General features: G+C 37.9%; 1 protein-coding gene across 5 annotated transcripts in view; it reads right to left on the bottom strand.

The window, feature by feature from the left end:
- The window catches only part of NSD2 (nuclear receptor binding SET domain protein 2), a 76,041-nt gene that overhangs the window by 34,249 nt on the left and 14,043 nt on the right, over positions 1-27,749 (bottom strand). For all 5 annotated transcript variants that reach the window (XM_064653428.1, XM_064653425.1, XM_064653426.1 and 2 more), the window contains exons 2-7: positions 26,765-27,390; positions 11,381-11,546; positions 7,676-7,842; positions 6,815-7,306; positions 2,169-2,313; positions 1,077-1,154 (exon numbers count right to left, since the gene is read on the bottom strand). In XM_064653428.1, the coding sequence (XP_064509498.1) occupies positions 1,077-1,154; positions 2,169-2,313; positions 6,815-7,306; positions 7,676-7,842; positions 11,381-11,546; positions 26,765-27,361 (1,645 nt within the window). In that variant the 5' untranslated portion in view covers positions 27,362-27,390. The remainder of the gene's footprint in view (positions 1-1,076; positions 1,155-2,168; positions 2,314-6,814; positions 7,307-7,675; positions 7,843-11,380; positions 11,547-26,764; positions 27,391-27,749) is intronic.

The raw sequence follows: 27,749 nt of genomic DNA on the forward strand, positions 1-27,749 counted from the left end.
AGTCTCCTCCTTAAGTCTACTTTAAGTTCTTCACCTGTTACAGATGAAGATACTGGTGACATCTGTTAAAGGGCCTCTGAAAAAGACAAGTTATCACCAACCATACAGATTGATTCTCTTTCTGGTATGGCAATTCCAGACTCTCTCTAACAAGCTTACTTATATTTTACAGGAGACTGTAAGATCCCTTTATGAACCAGAATCCTATGAACAGAACCACACTGGTCATTTTAAACCACAAACTCATTCACATATTTAGATGATTGTTCACTGTACAGTTTAAGCAGCTGCTAAATTACAAAAGGTCAGTGAGTAATCTACATACCCCTGCCACAGGCTCAGTTATTGTTTGCACCTCAAACACACAGGTAAGGGTTTGGGAAGTGCTCTGTTTCATCAGGACGAAATGACAACATCGTTACACTCTCCAGTACTCCCTACTTTATGAAGCTACAGAATATTATTAGTATGAAGATTGCAAGCTTCAGGGGCACAAACATGTTAACTTAGAATTGCCCTATAGCTACAAGCATTCTATTCCAGTGGGAACAAATATCTGTAAATATTAAAAATATAACAACTTGAAAATATGGATAATTTTCAAATTAATGTTCTTATCTAAACAATCTAGAATATATTCTACGATCAGACTCTGAATCCACAAAGCAGACTGAAATGGCTCCAGGAGAACCTGCTACTTACAAAAAGCCAGCAAAAGAAATCCCACAATATTTTTGCAAGTTTAAGATAAGAGGATTTGAGTAGGGGAACAATCGAACTGACATATTATCATCTGTAGATAGCTATAAATGTACACAATATATGTACTAGAAACACCTGGTACAGGTACAATTTCAATTACATTTCTTGCAATATGACACTGAGGAAGGTGAACAAAATTCAGCACTACAGTGTTAAGATATTTAATTTGGGATCCATTAAAGTTCTAATGTCAAGGAAGACAACATCTGAGATAAAATAAAGAGATTATGATACGTGGGCGATTACATAAAAAAATACACTCAATAGCTACTTATAATGATGAGCTATTTGCACACAACACAAATTTCAATTACTTCTGGATCTTGATCTCCTTTTAGGTGAGTCTTGAAACACTTTACGTTTGGCCTCTCCAATATTCTTCAATGATGAACCTTGAGAGATACAGAATGTGTTTTTTTTTTAAACTGATATCCAAATGTTTAACACTTAAAATTTAAAGTTAAAAACTTTTCAATTTTCCACAAAATGATGTTATTTCACACACACACATATAGTTAACAAAACTGACTGCCATTTTTATACAAGTTTTTCCAAGTCTCACAAACTTTCAAACACTCCCTCTCATTCTTGTCATTGCCCAAAGCAGCACCTGTTGGCTTCTAATACTTCCATAGTAAGTCTTCTTAGAGTGCTGTAATGCTATTTAAATTTGAAAAATTATAGCTAGTTTAATTTGATAAAGTTCATGCAAACGCCAAACTATCTTCCTCCTTTCTCAAATGACTCCAAACCCCCTCAAATATTTTGCAAAATAATCGAGACTGTTTCTCAAAACCAAACACCAGAAAACAGCAACAAAAAAATAAAAACAGGAAAAAAATAAAGTAATTGCAATCTTGTACAAAGTCCTAAAAACTTTGAGTAGCACAATAAAATGCCAAATGGATGAAGGTTTCAGAATAAAGTTCAGAATACTTCTTCCTGAGTTGATGATGATGTGAAGTAATACACTTTAGGTATGTATCAAGAAAAGGTGTAGCACTGATTAAATTTTTTAAACCATTTCTATCTGTTCTATAGAAACAACACCTCAAATTTTACTAGTAGTAACACTTCATCTTCCCTTCCCACCATCCACTTGTAACAGGCAGTGGATGCAATGGCAGCTGCTTATGGGCAGAAGAAGAATGAGAAACCAGCAATGTCTAAACAGCAGAAGGTTTACATATAACAACTTTTCAGAACAATGAGCAAGAAATGTAGACTTCGTGGGTTGCGTTTATTGTAACCATTGGCATTCCTTTGCTATTGGCACAAACACCAAGAATTAAAACTGGAAAACAGGGAAAGCTGTTTTCCCTACAGGGTCTCAAATATGTGCTTAGTTTAACGCCACTATGTATATCAAATTTAGTTAGAGTACACTAGCACAGTTTTACGTTTACCAGAGTCTTCTTCAGATTTGGGGGAGGTCACTATGGCAAACTTTGTGTTATAGCGAGCTTTCTGTTTTTCACTAAGCATGTTCCACTGCGATTCGAGCAATTCTTCAATCTCCTCACTTGAAGCATCTGGATGTTCAGCAACCACCTATACATGCAGAAATAGGGTTGAATTAAAAAAAGTTGACCATTGAAAAGAATGGTGAACATACTTCCATCACTTTGGAAAACTGGATACAACCAAGTTATCTAACTTTTCTAGACAGAACTAGAATAAAACCTTCTGTATCCAGCTTTTCTTTTAATAAGCACTTCTCTCTCTGTGTCTCTAAAAAACTAATCCATGAGAGTATTAAGAAATATTAAGACTAATTTTGGAAGTATCTATTTGCATTTTAACATTCAAAAAACCAGAGTAAGTGTAAATCTTGTTGTCATTCAAAAAGATGTGTATGATTTCTCAATGAAGTTTAAATCTATACCACAAACGACAGACCAGCAATATTGGAGTATAGAAATCCATCCATCTTCATAGAAGAACTCATTAAACACAAAACTCAGTACACCTATCTCAGTAGAGAAATTTAAACAAGCTACCATCTGATGCAACATATTCCTGTATTAAGTCATCATTTTATATTATGTATGTGAACATTGGAAACTCAAAAGCTGTGCATCTTTTCTTAACACTATGAGCAGGACACATAATATCCATCAACATGGAATTTAAGAGAGTTTCTAGAGGTTTATTCAACACAAACAGAAAATCCAGTATTAAACCCCAGAAAAAAATCCTCCCAAACTGCTTCAGTATTCCTCTACTTCTACTTAAGGAAAACCAGATTTGATTAATCATAACAGTCAGAAAGCTCTACAATTGTACAGAAATGAAACAGTACTTTTAAAAGCAACCCTTCTCATCTTATTACCCAGCGCTCTGCAAAATCCTGTTACTGGAGTGATGCAACCAATATCCCGAAAACATAGAGCAAAATAAAAACTAGGACAAGAAAGCCAAGTGTTCAAACAGTAACACTGTTCAACAGAACAGAAATACAGTTTTTCTGATAAGTGGAAATTATTAAACCTAATTTCTTAGAACCTAATGCCTTAAAACTGCACTTCCTGTTATCAAACAGGATACCAGTGTGAGTGATGCTTCTCCAGGGGTTAGAATAGCTGCAGTACCGTCCTTCCACTGGGATTATTCAGTGTCTAGTATAGAAATCTATGCTGTAATTTTTCTCCTGGTAGAGTACTAAGAATTTTCTTGCTTCTATCTGGCATAACTCATCTGTATAAGGCTTGAAGAATACAACGATCTTTGAAGGCCTCTACTCAAAGTTTGATTACAATCCAACAACGTCAAAAAAATTCTTGAAGGGGGGGACATAGACAGACCCACAAGATACCCCCTCCCACAAAATCTTACTTTAGGAAATGAAATTAGCATCACTTTTGACCATTGCTGCCAAGTGTACAGCTAATTGTGCTCAATTAGGGCACAGAGCTATTTAGCTCTCTAAGAAATAACTAGATTAGTTCAAACAAATGAGATAAGTTTTAACATCATCCCCAGTCTCACCAAAATATGAATAAAAATAACTTTCAACTGACTAGGAGTGCTGTGAAATGACAAGGAAAAGACAGTCATGGTTCTTAACAGTGAAGGGATCCTTGCAAATACAGCCTCCAAGGAAAATGCCCAGCAGTCTTCTCCCAAGTCTCCACACTGTAATGCTCAATCCCAGCATACATACCAGAAATTATGTACTGGGTACCTTGATGTACACAAAAATCATGCACTTCTCCCAGGTACTTATTCTAACTATGCTCCACAACACAAGGAATATCTTTTCCTGGTTCTGGGAATCAACATCACCAAAGGTGTGGATGTGGTAATCAGACCAGGCACATCCTAGCTCATCCAAGTAAACGGTATCACCTTCGCTCTTATTTGTCTTGATATCCAACACTGCCCTACACGTGCAGAAATCTTCAACTGTGACCCCTGCAAGCGAAATTATTTCTTAATTTTCCTCAAAACAGACTCAAGGCCCAATGTAAACAGTATAGCTGTCTGCCTCTTTATCTCCAGTCAGGCACTCCTCTCTAATGACTACTGTGGTTGTACTTCACAGACAAAGTGCACAAGAGAGCCAATAGTAGAAATACATCTTCACTCCTTTGGTAACAGCACAAAACACTTAATGCGTCACTGCAACCACAAAAGTGCTCCAAGCTTTCAGCACCTCTCTCAGGGAAGTGTGCCTCTTAAATCATAAAAAAAAACATTTTCCAGCAGTTAATTAATAATAATAAAACCAAGCCAATATATGAACCCTACTACAGAACAAAGCCAGACTCCGAGCAAGGCACAGCAGAAACGGCTCTACTTTCAAGGGAGCTCACGATTATTAGAGGCCCCAGAAGAGAATTCTTCAGTCATACCTTTCATTCACTTCCATCCCTTCCCAAGACTGGGGCCAGAGAGCCTCTTCTGGATACACAGCTTTCCTTTTTTCTAAGTTTGTACATGCAAATACTAAGACAGCCATACACTACACTCTCTGATGCCACTAATACAAGTAGCTCAAAACCAGGTCTGTTTTTTTTAGCTGTTTATCACTCTTTCTAAAGTATCACAACATCTACAACACAATAAAACCAACACTTGGGTAGAAAGCAAGACGTGCAAGTTGGACCAGATAAACCTAACAGAAAGGGAAACTCTGAATGCTAGTTCAGATACAACATCCACCTTCCACCAAAGGCATAAAACTGCCATTTTAAAAGCGACATGACAGGCAAAAAGCATGAGTATCTAAATTGGTATTTCCTCACTTTGCCAGTTAACTTTGACTCAGTAGAAAGGAAACACAGGTCCTCCTGCCCTGATCATCAGTGAGGGGTGTCTGCAGCTTTTGTAACCTAGTTCTGTTCTACCCACGGAAGTGTTTCTGTACCTGTTAGAACAGATAACACAATCAGGCAGATTTGGGATTTCATCACTGATCTCATTAAAAAGTATTCTAGCCAGTAATGGTAGAATGTCCTCTCTCTAAAGATATGTAATACTTTGAAACTTACTTCCTTCTGCTTTAAACTTTGTGCAATGTTAGTCACCATCATCAGTGTGAATTCCAAGTTTACGCAAGCCTTTCAGTTTCCCAAAATGACCCTGAAGACAAAGCATTACCTCAATTTCAGATACCATAATAGTCTTCACATTTTCCATCTAATAATTTGAGAATTATGGTATAACCACAGCAGGGAATGAAGCTTGATAACTGGCACAGAAAATAGAAGTATAACATTGGAGGCTCAGCATGCTTGGTTAAGGCTCCATAAAACAGGTCCTCACAACCTCATTTCTTCCAGAGAAGGAATTTCGTGTCCCTCAATATTGAACAAGACTTCCTGCTACACACGTTAAAGGCCAAGGAAATTCCGTCTGGCAACGTCACTCACAGAAGAACTGGAAATAGAACTCATGTGTCTCCAGCATGAGACAGATGATTTATCCATACAGCTTTTCATGATTAATATGTCCAAATCTGTATTTAACAGTCTGGCTAAAACAACGTTTCCTCTGCAGAGCCAGAAAACTAAATTGCCAATGCTTTTCTCAATTTAACCAAAGCCACTAAAAGGTTTATGTAATGCTATGCTCATTTTCATTCTCAATATTAGCTTAAGTTTCAATGATCTAAAAAGATCTCAAGTTGAACCACAACTAATTGACTTCCATACAACAGAATCTGCTTTTCAGTATTTCTTTATGAAGTTGGTATCTATTAATATTTTCTAACATAAATATCCTATGACAAAGTCAACCATTCAGTAGCTATACAGCATGACAAAGTCACCACTAACTTTCTGATCCTGAAATATGTAACAGTACAAGAAAACACAAGGAATCCCTCTAGCTTCAGTGCATGGAATAGTACTGCAAATGGAGCAGAAGGTCACAAGGAAGAAAAATGATGGTCATGATTTTAAAGTAATGAGCTAAAACAGCAGTACTGCTTTTATACTTTTAACAGTCTTCCCAAAAAAGGTTTAGAGTATAAGCATCTCAAGAGGACCTAGTTTCTGTCCCAACAGGTTGCACATTTGCAGTGGTCTTCACAAGCTTTGGTAAAATGCTTCTTTTGAAGCTCAACAAAAAGTCCCAGGTAGGTAAATGAGGTTTTGAGGTGTTCAAAGGTAAATGAACACACCAAAGGAATTAACTCATGTCTTCAGAAAGAATGTACAAGCTATCTACAAGTAGATTGCCATAAATAGCATAATCTTTGTTATATTTGCTTGAGCGTGCACGTATGCATATCTATTATGTTTTACATACATTAAATAAAAAATATGGATAATACAAAGGACTATTAGATTATGTGGGAAGATACTAACACAACTTTGGCTTAAAGTACAACAGCATTATCACCATCTTGTTCATACTGCTCATCTACATTCCCCTCCTTCTCTATTTCTGTCTAGACTAAGATTTGATGCAGGCATACCTTGTCAAGCCCACAGTATTATGGATTCTGCAGTAATAACTATTTTTTGCTTACTAAAGCAAAAAAGTTACTTCAAGTACAGAAATGAGAAGAGGCAATCAACAACAGTAACAGCCAGAAGAGACTAACCTCATCTCTGTGCTTCTGACAAAAGACCAAAAACTGAGATACTGCATCGCCCTTTCTGCTTCGCGGAGTAGACGCCGGAGTTTTCTTTCTATTGAGAGGGGAGCCTATCCCTCTTTTGGATTCTGCCTGTTCAGATGACTTCTGAGGAGTAGTATTCTTATCCTCCAACTGACTGCTTTCTTGTGTATCATCAGTGGCAGACAGTTTTGATGTCCTTCTCCTCCTCTTGTTAGGAATGCCAGACTCCTTCATCGACCTCAGGTTTGGAGTGGTTTCTTCATTTGAGTAAGATGACTCATCCATCTCCTCTGGCGGTTCCACAGTAATGCCAACTTCCTTTGCCACTCGAGGATTAAGATGAGGTCTGTCCCTAACATAGATGAAGGTGTACTTGGCCTTCCGTTCTTCCACTGTCATGCCAGCTGCTTCACTCGCTTGCTTCACACCCATCTCCCACTGTGGCCGCAGCTTCCCCGACACAGGCTTTAACATCTGCAAGAGAAACTGAGAGAGTGAGAAACTTGTCCACTTTTCATTTCAAAATGCCAACATTAATCTAAAACAATTCCAAGAGACTAAGGGTAATGCAGATCTACAATTCAGGAGGTTCAAATGGAGTTGTATTTGACGGTACTGGTACCACGCGTGAATCGGTGACAAAGCAGAAGAGTACTGATTTTTACTGAGTAACAAACAGTGGCAAATCATCCCGTCCTTTGCATCTGTAAATGAAATGTAAGACTACAGGTCTCTGCAAAACAAGCTGTCTTTAAGCTTTCTAGAGTATCTATTTATATCTGTACATACCTGTAACAGCAAAAGAAAAGGCTGCAAATCTTGTCTGACTTGGTAACCTCTTACCTTTATTTTCTCTGCTTTAGTGAGGGCTTGTCTTGCACTTTCCTGGCATAATTGTTCAAATTGGTCTTTTTCTTTGAAAGGCACAAGGCTCTTCTCAAATATCCAAGCTCGCTCTGGGACATCTCCAAAAAACTGAACGTGATATTGACGAAAACTCTTTTTCTGTCCTGAAAATTAAAACCAAATGTATTTAAGATACAACTTTAGTTGTTCTCTTCACTTTTGGACTGGAAGTCTGTTTGAAAGCTGCTACAGTTACCATGACGAAAGCACACTACAACGGGATAACCTTTCAAAAACCCACTTAACCAGCCTGAAAGTCTCTGAGATATAATCTATGAAGTCTGACACAAAAGCCCAACAGTTTAATTTCCATCAACAATATGCTTGGCTAAATTAACTCAAGGTTACAATCACCTGTCACCATTTTCCATGTATATTAACTTACATCTAGGTCTGGATGTTTCTGAAAATGCACTGAGCACTCATTTCTCAATGAACATTGAGAAAGTTTCAAAGCTTGGATAGGCTGTATACTCAGCCTCATCTCTGAGTCACCTAAACTTTATCTTTTAATATTCTTAAACAGAAACACATACTTCAGCTAGTTTTAACCCTTGCAATCACAACTTCATGTTAGCCAATATTTTTCAGGGATCAAAGCAATAAACAAAATCGATTGGGGTGGTGGTAGGGAGAGTTCAAAGATAAGAGAACAATTCTGAAACCTAGGCAAGAAATTATTTATTCTTCTAAAAATAAAAATATTCCCTTTTTTCCTTAAAAAAAAAAAGAAATATTGTCTCACTGTGGAATAATATAGGCATGTAACCTTCCCTTTCTAAAGGTCTCAGCTGTTCTACAGAGAATGGGGAAGACAACACCTTCAAAATTCATCAAAGAGTTCACAGTTAACAAGGAATTTCTAAAATGCAGAAGTAAGAGATTAGACTTAAGATGTCCTCTAGCACCTCCTTCATTAGAACTTGCAAATTGGCTGTCTCAGTGTTCAAATTAGGGACTCATTTGAAAATGGAAAAGGTTTTAGCTGTGATGACCTACATTTTTGTGTTTGCAAATTCAATCCTGCTGTATCAGTTACCCTCCCTAGATTATCTAACAGAGTCTGGGCAGCAGAGGAACTTGGGTAGGGATGGCTACACAGAAGGAGCAAATAGCAGTCACAATTCTATTACAGGGGTCTTCAAACTAGGTCTAGATTCTACCAGGTTATTCACACACTGCATGTCTTCTGGCTTAATCAGAAAATACATCTAGTGGATCACTTCATGCACTGTAACTGGGATGTTTCTAGACTTAGAAAGAACTTGCTTTCCATGACGACTCAAGCCAACAGTAATTTTAAAAGGGGCTTGATTGTAAGATGTGGCATCTGGAAAGGTAATATGAAATCAACCTAACTAATTATATGAGCAAAATGTAATGTTTTACAACAATTACAAATATACAGATATATATAAAAACATATATGAGAACTACAAGAACAATAATGACTCACTTGAGATCAGATATAAGAATCTAGAGGAATGGCATAGGGAAAGTCTTGGGATTGTATACACCACACATCCAATCCACTAGTATAATACATATTCCAGTAATGCACAGTCAGAAGCGCACAATAATTCTCTTGCACATTAATTACTCTGTCCTCATTAAGAAAATGCTGTTTGAATAGGAACTACAAAGCTTCAATGACTTATATTATGATGAAATAAGGGGTAATGTTTGCATTTTACCAGGATGCCCTGGCTGCAGACATAGATGCCATAGAATAAATTTACAACCACCTGTAAAGATCTGCCTCGTAGTGCTGGACATCTGTAATTGCCTAATTAAGGAGATCAAATAACAGCGCCTACCACTGGAGTCGCAGAACCTAGTTGTAAATCTTCAGATATCTTTTGTGAGTTGAATTTATATCAATGCTCTTGGATAAAATAATGAAATTCGTTAATGGCTGTTATACAGCAAAACAAATTTTGGCTCACATAATCCTGAAATAAGTTGTTGAAGGTTTGGAAGAGTGTTCTGGGAACCCACCACTTCTACTGGTCTTTTCTGTATCCGAGTGTCTGTGGTTGACCACAGCCAGAGACAGGACACTGAGTGAGATGGAGCTTTAGTCTGACTCAGTACGGGCTTTCTTACACAAAGTGTATTTTCTGCAAGTTGAAAGCTGCTAATTTTTCTTAAGCCTAACCAGCTGGAAGGATGAAATAAAGCATTAGCATCCAGAAATTCAGACTGCTTATAAACACTCGATCCTTCACCTAGAAATGAGAAATACAGAGACCTAGCTCAGTATTTCTACAACTCCCAGATTAAAGAACTCTTCTGTTTGGAAAAGGAGACTTTTGCAAGTGCCTCAATATTAAACAGTAGGTGGAAGGTAAGACTGGAAACATCTACTGATGGAAATACACACATCAGTGTGCATTTACCAGTTATGGTGGCTGCCCAGACCCACTTCAAATTCCCAAAGGAAAAGGCAGGCCCAAGCCAACTCCAGAGCAAATATGAGAAATAACCATCACCCATGTTACTTCAAAGAGATGGAACTTAACATCTTAAAGTACATGGGCCCTTTTTTCTGGTAGTACTCCACGGGTTGCATTCAGATACAAGGGACTGTTTTTTGCTGGATCTACTTCTATAAAGAGCTACCACAGAGATTCTTGGCAACAAAACATAAATTTTGCACCTTTCAAGGGACAGAGTAATTCAGTTAGGAACAAATAAACAGCTTTATTACTCTCAAAATCCAGCTCTTTATGTCATAATAGACCTAATAATCCAATGAATAAAAATCCCAGGGACTGCCTGATCCAAACTCTGAAAGATTTTTACAAGGAAAATTTGTCTGAGGAGTCTATAATAACCATTCTAGCAACTGTATTATGAATGCTTGAAAGGTTCTCAAGAAGCCATTTAGTTTACTACCAATGTTGGATCTAGCTATAATCCTAAAAATATATTCATTCAATTTGCTCTTAAAAACCTCCTATGAATGAGATCACACCATTTCTCCAGGCAATCCACCCCAATGCTTCACTCACTTTAGCCCTTCCAAGTCTTTCTTAATGCGTAGTCTAAATATTCACTGCTCTTAAGCTTCAGATGTTTCAGGTATCAGAACAGAGAACAAAGGTAGAAATGAGATTATGAAATTGTTGTACAGAGTCCTACTTAAAAATTTCATTAACACTTGGTAGTTCCTGCATTTAAAATTAACTAATATTGTCTGCAGATAACAGTATTGACTCTATGAATCACAGAAAATTTAGCTGCCTGAATTCTGGATTGCTTTTAATAAAGTACAATCATCAAGAGTATTTAATTCCCATTACATTTCAATAAAATTTTTAGTCCATATCACTTATCCAAGCATCTCTCTAAAAACAATGGAAAGCAGCATCAAAGAATTTTTTTAACAAGACTCCACAGTTTCACAGATCACAACTTTGATACCTTTCAGAAAATGTTCAGAGTTAAAAGACACAGTGGGGAAAAAATTCCCTCTGCTATATGCTCAAGAATGGTGTTTACATGATTTAAACATTCCTGCTGATAACAAGGAGCTGATTTAGTTACTGATCATCTGAACAGATGAAGAACAGAATTTTTCCAAAATGATGATTATGTATACCTGAGGAAATCTGATTTTTTTTAGCATCACTGACATACCTTTTAGTTTAGTGTAGGAATGGAGAACAGGATCAGCAGTAACCATACATGGCCACCATGGGAAACCAGACACTTTTGACCACACTAGATCTCCTACATTATACTTCAACAGATGCACTTTTTCTTCTTTGGTGGTACTTTGAGTTGGATCTCTCTTAGCAGGAGCCTTAAAAGAAAAAAAAAATAAATAAATTCAAACTGATCATTATCTTTCTTCAGATAAGCACCAGGATTACAAATAGCACCAAAAAAGCCAAACTACAGTTAGTATTCTGTTTAAGCATTCTTATTATATGTGAAAACAGAGGGGTAATGGAAGGAATAAGAAATAGTTCATCAGAACAAAGTGCTGTCATGTTTGCTAACAAACAATAATTGCATTTCATGCGTAATAAAAAACTTCAGATCATAACTTTTGTTCTCTCACAGTGAAAAAAAATTCATGTTCCAGTTATGGGTTTGGTTTTAATTAGAAATATTGGCAAGTAAGCTGTGGTTTGCCTTTATCTTTTCAAATAACTGCTGAGAGACCATCAGGAAGGCTTACTTTAATTTCAAACACATTAAGTGAGCATTGGATGTACATGTGGAAGAGCCAACCTCCCTCTGTATTGAATATTACTAATCAAGTTAAGTGCTTATACACACACACGTGCTCTTAGATTTAGAAAAACAAAAAAAAAATTCCCAAACTAGAATAGAGTGAAATACTCTCTTTATGTCTGAATAGAAACTACATAAATAACCAGTTCTAAACCCCCAAACTCTCTATCTTTCAGTTGTTTTTTTTTCCATGTTGGGAACTTGTGACACAAACCCCTCCCCATACCCTTCTGAAACTTTTTTCTGTTCCAGTTCTAGCAGTAAGTTTGTGAGTGCTCAGCTGCTGCTCTAAAGCTATTTTAGCTACTGGAAAACAATTACAGAACTACAAGGGAGTTTTGTGTTCCCCTATGGCAGACACATTTTTATATCATATTTTTGTATCATAACAAAGTTCAGCAACACAGACATCTATTCACCAACTAAAACTATTCCAGGAATTAGTTACATTTCGTCCTTTTTTGCTTCATCTGTTCTGTTTGATATAAATAATGTATGTCTTTATCTAGGTAAGCACTAACTCTGGCTGTAAGAAAGCACATAAAGTGTCTCATTATAGATATCGTGTATTTTATAAAATCATGTATTTTGGATCTTCTTTTTAATTTACCAGTACTAAAGTTATGTGCAAAATGTTACACCATTTATTTTCTGTAGTACTGGCTCAACATCCAGAAGTCAAATCAGGAGCTTCATGTTTTCACTGGACTTAATGTTAAGAGCTGGAGCAAAATTCTGGTTTAATTAATTAAAAGTAGCAAAAAGAAAGAGAAAACACACTTAAGAAACCAGAAATCTAGAATACAGAAACAAGAACCTGGAGCATTATGCTGAATCAGAGTAGACTTTTAAATCCAGAAAATACTACCATAACTAATTACGCATTATTTGCCAAACACAAACACTAAAATCTTTGATACGCTGCAACTGCATAGAGATTTATTTGCAACTGAAACATAAAGGTACATCCAATCATAAATCCTAAAGCTTGACATACTCAGAAATCCTTTCCTCAAAGCTTTTAAAGCTCTGCCTGGAAAACATACATGATGCTCTACCATTTGATTGCTAAGGACAGTTACTCATCCAGTGATTCAGCTTTTCTGATGAATTCAGACTTGGCTCATGTGACTCCAGCTAGAGCTACGTTCCCATGTCTCGAGAGTTTTGGCTCTCTAAGGATTCTATAAGACTGTTAGGAAACCCCTCCTGCAAGGTTGCCTCAAGTCCAGCACTCTCAAGAGACCTAGAAGATTCCAAGCAGATGTGAAAAATCAAATGCTCCTCCTAGCAGTTAAAACATGATGTGAAAAGTTATGCTTAGAAGCTAAAAACTAAGGAACACACATGCCAAGAGCAGATCCGGAAAAACATTAAACCTAACACACACAAACCCACTCCAGCACTTCAGCTAAAGAGGTGGGATGATTCTTTTTTTTTCAACAAGTTAACTTTTTGGAAATGTAGAAGTTACTGAGGATTCTAAATCTCATTTTTAATTTATGATTCCCTGTATTCCTCGGAAAGTGCAACTAAGTCACAAAGATTTATGACTCCAGTCTGAGAGGGAGCTGGCTGGAATAATGAAAAGGTTCTAGCAGTGCTTCTTATTGCAGCATAATCTAAAAGGGGTGACAGTACAGAGGCCATTATCGCATTCTAATGTATCTACAAGCACTTCACAAAATTTAAATAACACCCAGAATTCTTTTACTATACTGAAACATGATAAAAAACTTGAAAATGACAGGCTCTCACAACACCTGCAAGGTTTATCTCTGCAATGCTTGCTGTATTTATGTTTTCTTTTATTGATAAAATGTGGGTGCTTTGAAAGAATGGCAAAACACAGCACAGAATTCTAGATGAATGATATTTTAAGAGCTCTCGTATGAAGTTACTTAAAAACCTATGGAAAATATCACCACTAACTTGCTCACTTCCATCTTACTTTCGTGCATCATTCTGGGAATTGCTCTGATGTATTTAATGGGTATCTCATCAGTAAACAGTGAGACGAAATTCCTGGTATACACTTGAGAGATAAGCAGCTGTAGGACACCAAAAGTCTCTTCAATACTTCCTCTCAAACATTTTGGCAAACCACGAGCACAGCATTAAATATTTGAGTATTTAAATTCCTTAAAAACATTAGGAAATCCTAGATACTGGAAGGCAGTTGTATGTACAGATTTTACTTCGGTATCCAGATTGGGTTTTTTTAACTATTGATGGGAGGGGAGGAAGAAAGCATTTCTAAACAAATTTGCCATCCACTCCTCTGATGGCATCGATGTTCTTACAGGACAAGAGCTGGAACTTCTTTATGAGACACTTGTACTCTCTGTATTTTTAAGGAATAGGAGATCACTATAAAGTTACACGGTGATATAGAAAAAAAAATGTGGCTTGCAGTTTCTTTTTCCTCCAGAAGAAAACAGAAATTGGTGTTTAGGGAAGTTTGGATTCCTAACAATATGTAGTCAGACAGCACAGGGCACCCGACTGCACCTGTGAAAGATGGAGAGGCAGCACTAGAAGCACAGTCCTGATGGGCTGTGTGAATGCACCAGAAGACAGGGAATACCTTGTCCTGCAAGAGCTGATCAATTCTTTCTGTGATGATACTTGAGCAAACAAATAAGGATGGAAGACTCCTGGTTTAGAGCCCAACTGTAAAGCAAGGGCAGATCACACAAAATCAAACTATTTTAAAATACTCTACCTTCAGTTTTTGGCTCTTTGTGTCTTTTGATGACTTTTAATTTCTTGAAATTGGTCTCACTTCTAATTAGATTTCCTACCCATAAATGTCAACAGGCTTTCTGTGCTGCAGAGGAGCACAGAACAGTCTTTGGTTGCTGTTATTGCTAAGTAAGTCTGGACTGCTCTGCGTATGCCCCCATCTCATTACCTTTTATTGCAGTTTTGCCAGAATTAAAACACATTCACATTTAATTGCAGGATTTCCTCTACCTCTCCTTCCTTAAGTATAGGCAAGCTCTATAGCCTGAGATAACTATCACCTCAGTCACCTTAGCCCCAAACCTTAACAAAGTTATGCTAAACAGAAGAAGGAAACAGCTTGTGATAATGTTAATTTTCTACTTTAAGGAATTTGAGGGGGTTTTTTCCCTTTCAAACACTAGACTGCAGAGAAGTTATACAAATCAAGGCCAGGGTGAGCAGGTGATGACTCCCATACAGACCAGTCCTAACACTGAATACACAGGCCATTCCACAGGCTCTGCACTACTCACTATGGCAGACATGGAAATTCCTGACTTTCTGGATTAGCATCCTAATGAAACACCTACTCTAAAGGCAGCTAGATGGATTTTAAGTTTATTTTGTCCAGGAGAACGTGGAGTGTGAAATGATGTAATTCCTTTATAGCAACTGAGGTTTTCTGTGACAAATTATGCCTTGAAGAGTACCAGCATACTTAAAAGCTCATCTGGGCAAGCAGCTGAAACAGGCTGAGAAGGACTGAAAAATAAAAGAAAATTTAACATGCCTTTACTCTTCCCTTAACATTTCACAGATTTGTTTGTCATTTGTCTCAGCACTTTCATAACCAATGAGTGACAGGCAGATTGACAAGAATTTACAACACTGCTGTCAGCATTCTATCAGCCCAAAGAAGTGGCTTGGCCATAGAAAATACTAGTATTTAATTAACTTTGCCTACAATTGATCAAAAGAATCCAGTCAACTTCCATTTACTTTTGATCTGCCTAACAAATATGGTGAGGTGAGAACACACCATGAGTGATACGTCACTTCAAAGCTTAAAACTATCTTAAAATGACCAAAACCAAGGACAGCTTCTTTACTGAGAGCTTTGGGTTTATTTGTAGACTCTGCTACAAAAACACCGTGATGAGCATTTAGTAAACAAGGGTCAAAGGTAATTTCTTTTTTATAAACACCCAGAAGCCTTACTAGGGTGTCAGACAGATTATCCCTTTTAATCAGTGGTAAAGATAATAATATAATCACTATCCAATTTGTGTGTGTACAGAGGAAAGAGGAACCTTTCAAAATTATTGCAAGTTACCTTGAGCATCAAAAAGCTACTATTTCATTACACAAACTTGAAAAATTACAGAATTCGTAACAAAAACCCCTTTATCTTTTAATTGTCATAAAGAGATTAGACAAAAAACAATGTTGAGAACTGGTGAAGAATACACCACAAGAATTTAATATTGGACAACAAAAAGGAGAGAACCATTAATACAAGGGAAGACAGTAAATGCTCTCCTCTGTGTGACATAACTGGAAAGTACATATTGAAGAGCTTAAGCTGCAGATATCTGGTATTTCCCTTTCTGTTTTCATTTTCAATTCAGCTTCACTCTGTACCAAAGAACTTCCACTTTCACTATAACAGAAGGCCCAGCTACAAACACAGACTGCTGGAGGTCCGTTTGCAGGCCAGGATAAAAACCCAAGCTACTGGCACTACAAAGAAACTAAACCAAAATAATCAAGGTCCCTAAACAGAATATATGCAATTGAAATGTATTTTGAATCAAAGTCAGAACACACCAACTCAGACAGTCAAACGTGTTTCTTTCCTACGGAAAAAGACAAGATTTACTATGGAAAAGCTCAGACTGCTTGATGACCAAACCCACATGTTTTTCTGCTCCCACTATCTGCTTGTCCTGTGCCTCAACCACCAATACTCCGATTTTTTATCACGGACTTGTGCAATGAAAATAAAAGTAAAACTGCTTTGTCTTGTCTTGCCTCTCTATCAGCACACATAGTGAACTAAGGAAGTGGAAAATTCAGGAATTTCACTTGACAAAAGACAAATCAACATTCAGTCTTCAGTCAAAGGAATGGAGGGATGCAGCTACTTTCCCAGTGAGTGATGTCCTGTCAATCTGGGCAGAGAAATGGCTGTTTCTCACTCTGTGACTGAGGACAAAAATCTCATTAAGTCAAATCACTTCAAAATCCCAAATTACAACTACAGCTGATCAAAATCAATGCAACCCCTCAGTGTACACTATTTTTCAAATGAGAAGGGTGGCAACTTAAGTCTGTTAAGAAATGGCCAGCGCTCCTTCTAAATGATTCTGTCTCTAAAAATAGTGTATTCTCACAACCCTACTTTTCTATGTTGTTTTTTTTTTTTAAAGATTATAATTCACATGTTATAGTAAAACTGTTTAACCAAAAAGGGCCTTAGAGTCCATGTGTTTATCCAAACAGCTCCCACCTTCTGGGATCTGTGGTGTGTATATTTAGGTACTAAATGACAAGTAACTGAATGCAACAGAACAGAAATGAAGGGGTTTTTACTTTGTTTTGTTATATTCTGTTTATTATGTAATGGAAGAATACTGTGCAACTACATATTTGGCAAACCACTGCCTACAGAGAGAATGTTTTAGGCAGAAGAGTAAAGAGTAAACCAGAACCTCACAAGAAGATTAAAGGAAAACATGGATTATTATTACAAAATGGAGAAGGATGAGGAAACACGAAGAAAGAAGCAGTGAGCTGGCAAAGTTTTATGTTTTATCTTTAGTAAAACAGAAAAGGACACTTCAGTAGAGCATCCAAAGACTGCAGCCCTCAAAAGACCATTGCATCCACGTCTGCACAAATAAATCTGTAGCACCCTCATAAAACATACGACATATTATGCAGCGAGGTAATGACTACTGAGGGGGAAGAGGACCTGCAAAGTCTAGAACAAAAGAAAGCAAACAAACTATATTCTAAATCTGTTTGTTAGTTTTTAGGATTTCTAATTGTTTTATACCAAGCCAGAGATTTAACTAAAACCCTCCAAATTCAATTACGAGAACAATTACATTGGATGTATTTCCCCAAGTTATCTTTTATTTTCTTCTATTACTAACCACTTACTCCTTTTCTTCTATATCACTAAAAGGGGGTCAAATCTGGCAGTCTGAAAAACTGTATTTGCAGAAGACACTAAGTTTTCAACTTCCTGACACAACCAGGACTCACTTATTTTTCCTCAATGTGCTTAGATGGTAAAGCTATAAAACAAGAAAGAATATCTCTACAGATCTCTGAAAAACTTTTCTGTGCTGGCTGAGGTTCTTTGAACCCAAATATAAGTTTTATGACAATAGATTTGTTTCCTCTATTTCTTTCCACTAAACTCATCTAAAGCAGTTTGTGGACAGCAGGTTGAGTATTATTATGCAGGACCCTCCTCTCCAGGAGGGAAAGCAAGTAGAAGACAAAAATTCATTTAAGTTTAGAGAGGGATTCCTAACGTAGATTAAGGGTTTTAAAACAAGACAGAAGTTCAAATTTGTCTTTCAAATCAAGCAGTAACCTCCTGGTTACATTTCAGTTCTTTTTTTCCTGGCTTTGGTTCCCTCATTAGCAAGTCTCTAGCAGATCAGAAAGTTTTTTAAGATGCTTTTACATTTAAAATCAAATCTGTCTATTCAAATCAGCAGTATTCCTTTACACAAACACTGTATGAGCATGTACTTTAGAAATAAACTTAACACAGCATTTTAGTAACTAGGATACAACTCTTTCAGAGTAAAGAGCTGAAGAGAAACAGATTCAATCATTCACATAGATCCAGCAAAATGCAAGTTCTGGAATACTTCCCAACCCTCGATCTTTCTTAAAAATGTGGAGAGTAGTTTCTTTTAGCTGCTCTAGAGAACTTCTGCATTTACATTTAGATGACCTCTTAAGTTGTTACTGGCTTATTAATGAAAGGTTCCATGTTTCAGAAATTTAAATTAGATAAGGCCTGATCGGAACGAATAAAACCACCTTTTATACTGAGTATTAGAAAAAGATTCCTGCCTACATCCAGCATCTCTAACCTTCACCCACCTTCAAAGGTTTAAACTTTTGATGTGGTATCTGGGTATATAAGACAGTGTGGATATGAGATGCTATACAAGCCTGGAAAAGCATAGCTGTAGAGCCACGAGGACCTTTGGCATGGGAAACAATTATTTCTGAATAATTTCCATATGAACTTCACACAGGATAACAGAACGAAAGCTAAATCATCTCAGCATACCTACAGATTTTCAGAATGCCATATCCATATGTATTTTGTTATCTGCATGTACCACAGTTTCACATACTTCAAGATCAGAATCTGTATCAGGGCCTTATTCTTAGCACTCTCCTACACCCTTATAGAGTTCAGTAGGAAAAGAGTTTTCCCAAGACACTTTCTGAACAGATATCCTCGGCAGGTCCCAGACATCCAGGGCAGCATGGGTAGATGTTCTGAATCCTAATATTCTTGGTAGAGAACAGAAACATCCAAGCCCAGATAGCACTGCCAACAGGCAACTAGATTTACAGAACACTGTTTCCCGGTGAAGGCAGAGACTTATCTCTACCTTTTTTTTCAACAAGAACACTTATGAAGGCAGCTGGCTAAACCTAAACAACAACAAATGTTGATTTGGCATAAAGGGGCTCTGGTAGTTAGCTAATAATTTGACATAATCCCAGTACTACTCTGCCTTTGAGATTAGACCTTCAAAATTAATTCCCACACACAAAGGTAGGCACGACAGGTTGTGCAGCTACATGTACCTAGTAAGGCCTCTTCTTCTACAGAAGAAATGCAAGAACAGTGGTTAAATAAGCCTGGGGCAAGCAGGGGGGGAGGGGAACAAAAAACCTGGACAGACATTACCTTGATTTGGCAAGGCTGAAGCATATTCCTGAAATATTCCTTATTTTCAGCAGCATTTTTCAGATGTACAGAAAACCTGGGAAACCCCAACCCCATATGAATATTAAAATAGTGCAGTCATTGCAGTAAAAAATCATGATGCATGTGATAAAAGTACTATCAATTCCAGAACTAAGATCCCAAATTGTTTTCCTTCTTTATAGGCAGCCTCAGCATACACTGAAGTTGACATTTATTTAACAAACAAAAAGACCAGTAAGAAAGAAAAAAAAAAAAATCAAGCTTTTCTAGCACTAATTGCTGCTATGAGGCCACAGATTCCCTTCCCTTCCTCACACAAGTGCAGAGCTTATTTATCAATGGCACAAGCAAGATCAAGCTTTTCCTCTTGCAGTGAGCTTCCAAAATAAAGCATTTTTATAAAGTGTCCTTCTGAGAAGGGAATTTATTTTTTATTACTTACAACTCAACAGTTTTAGCTACTGTCATTTTATGATGCACAGGAACACAGCTCCTGTAGGTACTTTGGGTATTCACAAAAAGCAGAAATTTAAGTTAGCCCAGTGGGACCTATTTATTTATAATAGAAGGATAATGAAACACGGTAATAGGCAAGCATAAAATTAGTATCTGTGAACAAAAACCTCTTTTGGAGTTCCTAAAGTTCATCTGCCCTACATGAAATTCAGCCCAGAACAAGGGAACTTGTAAGGGAGGCTGAAACCACTGTTCCAAGACAGATCAAAATATTTTGCTTTTGCTACTTCGCCTAAGGGTTACTACGAAGTATCTTTCTTTCTTGACAAGAGGGGGCTATAAGGGCCAGAAATGACATCTGGTACAGATCACTAATGTTTCCCAAATATCTGCCTGTAAATCCATCCCAGTAACATAACCCTGAACTGTAGGTCTAACTCAGCTAAATATAAGACTTAGACATGAATTATTCTGGTTAAGCAGAACACAGAATAGAGCGACAGAAAGGCTTTGACGTATCTTGGATCAAAAAAAGCAGTGAAAACAAGCAAGTTCCTTGCCACACAAACCCATAATGGCCAACACCATCTGGAGAGGAAATGCTGAGGTTTTTAATTATTTAAATCATGACACTACCTGTGCCACGACTGAGAATAAACCTGGTCAACTTATAAACCCAGAAACTGCTGTTAATCTCTCAACACCAGCTGCTGTTGACATGTAAAGGGAAGTTAGTTCTTCCAAAGAGGGCCTGCTCACCACATTATTTCATCTGTCATGTCCACCATAGTGCCCAAAAGACCAAAATAAAAGAGAAGTAGTCCTGGAATGCACAAACCAATGATGAGTATGAAATAATGCAACAGTTCTGACATTCTTTGGATTTGAGTTAGTTACATCTGGTCAGCTCTTTTCTACAGAAAACTGGCTCAGTGTTCAGAAGCAGTGAGGAATCAAACGCTGTGCATTATTTCTAATGAAACAGAATGAAACTGAGAACAATGTAGAAAACCATTAACATGCCACTGTATGCATTCACAAGATATCTGTATTTTGAATGTCCTCTACTGTTCCAGTCCTCATTCTCAGGGGGAAAAAAAAAAAAGATAGGATAGGAGAAGCTGAAGGGCATCAGAGTTCAGAAACAGGACAATAACAAGAAGTAACATTCTGGAATGGCTCCTGTATGTTAAACTACACACTAGGGCTCATCAAGTTGAAATTAAAAACAGAGCAGGTTTGTAAGAAATCTATAAAATTATCAATAATAGAGAAGTTTGTCCATGATCCCTATTTCTATTACTATGAAAGAATCAAGCAAAACACGTAGGTGGCAAATTGAAAGGGAAAAAGAGCTGCTCTATTGTTTTATTATTTAATGTCATGGATGCAAAAAACTCACACTGACTCAAAAAGAAACTGAGGTCTCCCACGAATTTAGCCATCTACAGCCATTAAATACAAAGGCACCAGCTTCAGAAACCTCTGAGTCACAAACTGCTGGAGGCTGAATATATTCAAAAAGAGCATCACTCCATGATTTGCCACATCTACACTCTCTATTATGCCTCCTCCACTGATCCTCACCCCGAGGTGAGGTGCTGAATTAAACGGCTCCTTGATCCAACTTGGTAGTGCTATTCTTAGACAGTACTTATGTCGACACTTCAAGATACTATTTCATATTTGATTTGCATTCTCCCACCAACGAGTTTATGAAGAGAGAGGGCAAAAAACGTATTCAGATAATACGCATTGAGACGACAGTTTTACGTAGAAACTGTACTTAATTCAGCCACTTTTACATACAAGAACAGGAAGTCTGGTATGGAAAGCCTTGAACAAATACTCAAACATTCTGCAATTAATTTTGAAGCCACACTGAGAATACTCACAGCTTCTAATCTCCCCCCAAACCAGTATACTGTTGTATGCTTTTTGGTGTTTCTTAAACTACAAGCAGTTCTTTAAGATACTTTTCCAATGAGGCATTAAGAAAAAACAATTTAAAGTTCCAAAGTAACAATTACTGCAGCACATCATGAGCTGCTTAGCATTAACAACTTCTCAAGGCTTAGCTAAACTTAATCCTTTACTAAAGGCTAATGCAAAACAGTAGTTGAGAAACTCTTCCAAAAAGGATAAGAAGTTATTTCTCTTGTTCCTGAAGGGATCACCCCAAAGATATTTTTAGGATTACTCCTACTCCTTTGGGATTCTGGTGACATCAGCCAGACAGCATGTATTATCACTCGCCTGAAAACAGGATTTGATATCTCAAAAATGGCACAATAAAAAGAAAAAGGTAACTGAGTTCATTTTACCCTACAAATACAGATCCTGTGCACATTTTATGACACGTTCAGCAATTGTACTTGGCCAAGAATTCCTAATAACTGATGATGAAAAACAGTCAAGAAAGTCCTTCCCCTGAAAAAGACACATTTATTTTACTACAATTTTTCTTTTTACTTTTTCTGAAATTAAAACAAGTCACCTCAGTATCTGCCTATAACAGCTACAAGAGGGTAATCAAACATCAGATAAACTCGGCTCTCCAATCTGACAAAGGGCACTTGTTGGTTTGTGCTCAGCTCTACTGATCGGATACAAACAAGCACCAGAGCAACATGCCCACCTTCAGTGGTCCCCATCTTCCTGTATTTAGTTACCACAGGCACATTCAAAGCAGCAGATCATCCTCACACTGCTTCTGTTCTACCCTTAGTGGGTTTATAAGTCTTCACCTGGTAAAGGCACTGTAACATTATGTAGGTATTTGACGTAATGGATTTGGCCAGAACAGTTTTTCTCTGTGATGGTGAAATGGCAACATAAACACAAGACAAGGACTAATGGAATTTCTCCAGCAATTTGCAACTGCCCCCCCTGCAGCTACAGCAAAGTCATTATAGGCTGTATCCCGCATGAAGAGTAAAAACCTGCCAAGTTTCTGGTGTCCTACTAGAAGAGCACTACAAGAAAACTGGATAGGAAGCTACGTGGAAGGTACAGCTTCTGGATCGTGTACATATCACACAGCTGGAAACCCTAAGCTAGGAAGTAGAGCGGTGAGTGGACTTCCAGGTTTGTTCTCAACACAGCACTGCTGCTTTCTGAGCTACTGCACCCGTGCTGGGAAGCCAGGCCAGGAAGCCAAGCCAAAAGGGCAAACTGCCACTTGCAGGCCCAGCCCAGCTTCTGCAGAACGAGCTCAAATGTGCCAGGATCACATACTGAGCTGCTCTCAGGGTCAGAGAGCACAGATCTACGCTGGGAGCCACAGCATGAGCGCTGCAGATACATGTTACTCTCTCTCTGTTTCCCTCTGGATTGCTCCAGGAATCGGACTTGGATTACTTCATATTAATATAGGAAGCAAATCTCTGCTGTTCTCCTCCAAACACTATTGTTTCACTTCTAACAGAGGCATTGAGTAAGAAAAATGTAGGCAAGTCCTCATTCCTCACTGAACATTGCAAGAATTGACGAAAGCAGTGACTCAAAAAGCAGCCACCACAAAACCCAGTCCCAAGGCATCCTGCCGCTCCCACGAGCAGCTCTGGCACGTGAGCAGCTACTGGAGCCCATGGGTTTGGCGTCAGTTCAAACCCCTAACATGTGACACCCACCACCTATGACACAGAACATTCAGGGGTGTAGTGCCTTGGCATTGAAGTTGATAAACCAGGCCTTATTAAGAGGCCTGAATTTTAAAGTAAACTCCTCAGGTGGAGAGATACCAGGGTGGAGGGAAGAGGGGTGAAAGGCAGGAGGGGAGGGAGGAAACAGCCACGGCTTGTCCCACTTCCTCTCCTTTACCTTGGGAAAACGAGAGCAGTACAGTTGTTTCTCAGAGGCCTGGAAAAGGTGGTGGTTATCAACAGAAATCTAACTCTCATCAGACCCAGGCAGATCATTTTTATTCCCAACTGAAAACTAACCTGCAGCTAAAGTTTTAAACAGTCTTCTTTTCTGTTAACGAAAAATGCCCAAACAACAAGAACACCCAAAAAGAGAGCACTGGAACATTTGTTAAATGATATGCCTCTCACCTCAGCACCACAGTAATCTGCTGTGTCCATCAGACAGAGATATAATTACCTTACATAAAAGGCAGTATTTGAACCATGGTGATTTTTGCTAAATCAAAAGAGTAAGAGGTTGGACAAAAAAGAAATTGAAAGCCCAGAAATAAAACCAGACAAACAGGTTCCACATTAACCTGTAACCTACAATAAACAGGGATCTGAGCGCAAAATTCATCAGCTTTTACTCCAAGAATATTTACCTAATTTCCACTTTGCAGCCACAATCAGCTATATAAAACCACAGTATGATGCACTAACATTAAGGCTTTGGATGCTGGCCATGAAATAACAGCTAGAGCAGGGGCCTGGAACCAAAGAACACTGATACTAAGATATTACAGTTATCACCACAAAAAATACATGTATATCACAAGTTTTCATGTGGACAAACATTTGAAAAATCTCCTTCACATGTTTCCTCATACTATGTTATTCCTTACTTTAAACCTGTGCAGCTGCAAACCTTCCTCATGAGAGAAAGAAAAGCCTCGGGATTTTTACAATCAAGGAGCCAGATCATAAAATAACATCTTGCGACCTTTAAATGCTTTTCCTTTCGACCTCTGTGCTTTAAAGTGCACTGTAATAGGAAAAAAGAAGCCAGAAGCACGACCCTCTGCTACAAAGTGCTCTGAAAAGAATGGGGCTGCAGTATTGCAAAGTCTGATATCAAGCAGGTGGTTGTTCTGATTCAGTAGTTTGGTAGCTCACAGGTTTGGCACAGGAGCAAATAACCCTGTCGCTCACCAACCGCCAAGTCTCAATCGCTCTGGGAAACAGTGTTGACACGGTTTTCTCCTCACCATTTCTGGACAGAAGGCAACTCAAAGAAGCCAGACAAACATTTCTTGTAGTTTTAAATAATCCACACACACCAGGAAAAAATAAAGGCCACCCTTAATGGACAACCAATGTAAAAGGCATAAACTGCAGAATAAACTGCATAGAGGGACACATTAAACATCTCCTCCTCTTTCTAAAACAAAAACAAACTAACAAACACACACAAATATGCTCGAGTTGTTGATGCTAATAAATATACCACCAATAGAACCAAAAATGTCCAATTTATCCTCATTAATAATGAACTGGACAAAGAATTACTGACTGTGCCTGCATCTTTTACCTGAGTAGTGATTCGGAAAGGTCTGAACCAGTAAGTGTTAAAACATTCTCCTTAACAAAATTAAAGAAAACAAACCCTTTAATAACATCCATGAAAACATCAGTATGGATCGTTCTAGGATGAATAATATATTCAGACCATAAATAAATCATAAATATTTCTGATACTCAAAAAATGTTTACACAGTTCTGTGAACTCATTAAGCAGTTTTATGGAAAAGAAGGGTAAATAAAATAAATAAAATAAACAAAGGGAATGGAGCAGCTGTGTGTGTGATTCTTCCCTGCATGTGTGACCTTGTTAGAAAGTAAGAATCAATAGTGGTGGATTTGGCAGAGCTGGGTTAATGGCTGGACTTGATCTTAGAGGTGTTTTTCCATCTCTGTTTCTATGATTAACTAGAAACCTGCGTTTGACAGAAAACTGTAACACACATTTTGTGTTTAAGGTGTGTAAAATCAGGACACAGTAACCAGCCAAAGCATTCATTAACGTCTACCATTGTTATACAACACTATTCTGAATTAGTCACTGAGAAACTTAATATACACAGAAGTATTCCTGCTATGTAGGGTTTTTCTTCAGAGATGAAAGTATTGCAAACCACCTTCCTTTAAATGGAGTCTAGAAACAAAAGCTAAATAAAGGGGGGGGGAGGGCTGCCAGCAGCATTCTTATTTATAACCTGATAAAACAAGTTAAAAAAAGCAAAATATCCATTTTTGCCCATGTTTAAAAGAAGCGAAACAGATGAGCTTGACTACAAAAGTTAATGACACCTAATACAAACATCTAGATGTTTTCAATTAAAACAATTCACTAGGTTATAACAAGCAAACCTAGCCCTTTTCAGGTGACAAATATGGGTAGGGACTCCAGTCCAATTGCCAAAATCTGACGGTAAAGAGCCCAGTTCATCAGCCAACTGACTGCTCAGTACCTTTTTATTTAATTCAGAACAAGGAATATAGAAATAGGTGGGTTTTTTCTGAAACATCTGGTTATAAGGAAGTCAGAATACCTCACTGTCCAGTAGTTAAAGGCCATCCCTAAACTTAGAGGCACCCCCAGCTCCCTTGCTCAGGTGCACGCCCTAACTTGTCTTGGCTTCAAGTCTGGAAGAAGTTTCTGCTTCATACATCACACACTTCCACACGCCCTGATTTGCTCTGGAGACTTATTTTACTGCTATGGAAACAGAATTTATGGGGTACTCCTAGGCTAGGGAAGAAACAGGGACCAGAACTGGAGTGCATCTGTCCTTTGTTGAGAAAAAGAGAATCACAGAAAGTGACCTGTCTGTGGGAAGCACCTACTGAAACACCTGAAGGTGAGCACATGGAACTGAACTTCCAGTCTGATTAACTAACCTAACAAAAGACAGAATATAAAAAACAAAGTACTACCTTCTTTTCAGTGGGGCTTGAAGTCTTCGATACTAATGCTGCTTCAACAAGACCCTGCTCAAGTAAGGAGTCATATTTTATGCTTCTTTTTCTGTTTCTCCTCTCCTTGTTTGTTGGCTTCTGTTCATTCTCCTCTGACTGAGACACATCTGCACCGTTGTCTCCACAAATGGAAGATTCAAAAAGAGGCTTTCCATTCATGTAGGTTTTAGTGATTTTCAGCTTTATCTCTGGGGAGCCATTCTTGATAGGAGTAGTGTTGGGTGGTGTTCCAACTCCCTTTATTTCCTGGGGTTCAAAGCGCAGCTTCGCATCCTGGGCCCCGGACTCGCCGTTGAACACGCGGGAGGTCAGATCTTTCAATTTTTCAGCTGGAATGAATGGAAGAGTCTCATGGCCATTATATTTTTGCATGACCCCTTCCTGCAGAGTGGCAGAAAGTTGTGCTTTGCCCAAGTAGACGGAACATTCACGATTCACTTCACAATTCTGTGGTTTCCCATTGGTATTTCCGAGGATCTCTGGTACCTGCTTCATTTTGATGTATTTAATTTTTTGAGTTAACAGTTGAGAACTTCTTTTGATGCTAAAGTCCATTCAGCCCAGATGTTTCCAGTCTTACACTGCTATATTAAGACAAAAAGAGAGAGAATATTTTTAATACAGAAATGTCAAAAGCTATTAAGTATACAGATATATGTCACCACTAATATAACACTCAATGTACTTCGTTCAAGTTTTACTAAAAAAAGCATTGCTTACAATCTTGCTCAGCATATTCTATGATTTAGTGATCTTCACAACCAAAATACCTCAATATCTGTTAATATGCATTACAAAAAAGTCCAAGAAAAATAGATTGATGAATCATCAATGTTATTAAAACAAATGCAGAAAGCAAAATCACAGCTTTAACAACATGTTAGCCACCTACAGCATGAGTCCTGCCCACATCAATTACACAAAGGTACTGCACTGTTTGAAG

Source organism: Pseudopipra pipra, chromosome 4, assembly GCF_036250125.1.
Source record: "Pseudopipra pipra isolate bDixPip1 chromosome 4, bDixPip1.hap1, whole genome shotgun sequence".
In the NCBI taxonomy this organism is placed as follows: Eukaryota; Metazoa; Chordata; class Aves; order Passeriformes; family Pipridae; genus Pseudopipra; species Pseudopipra pipra.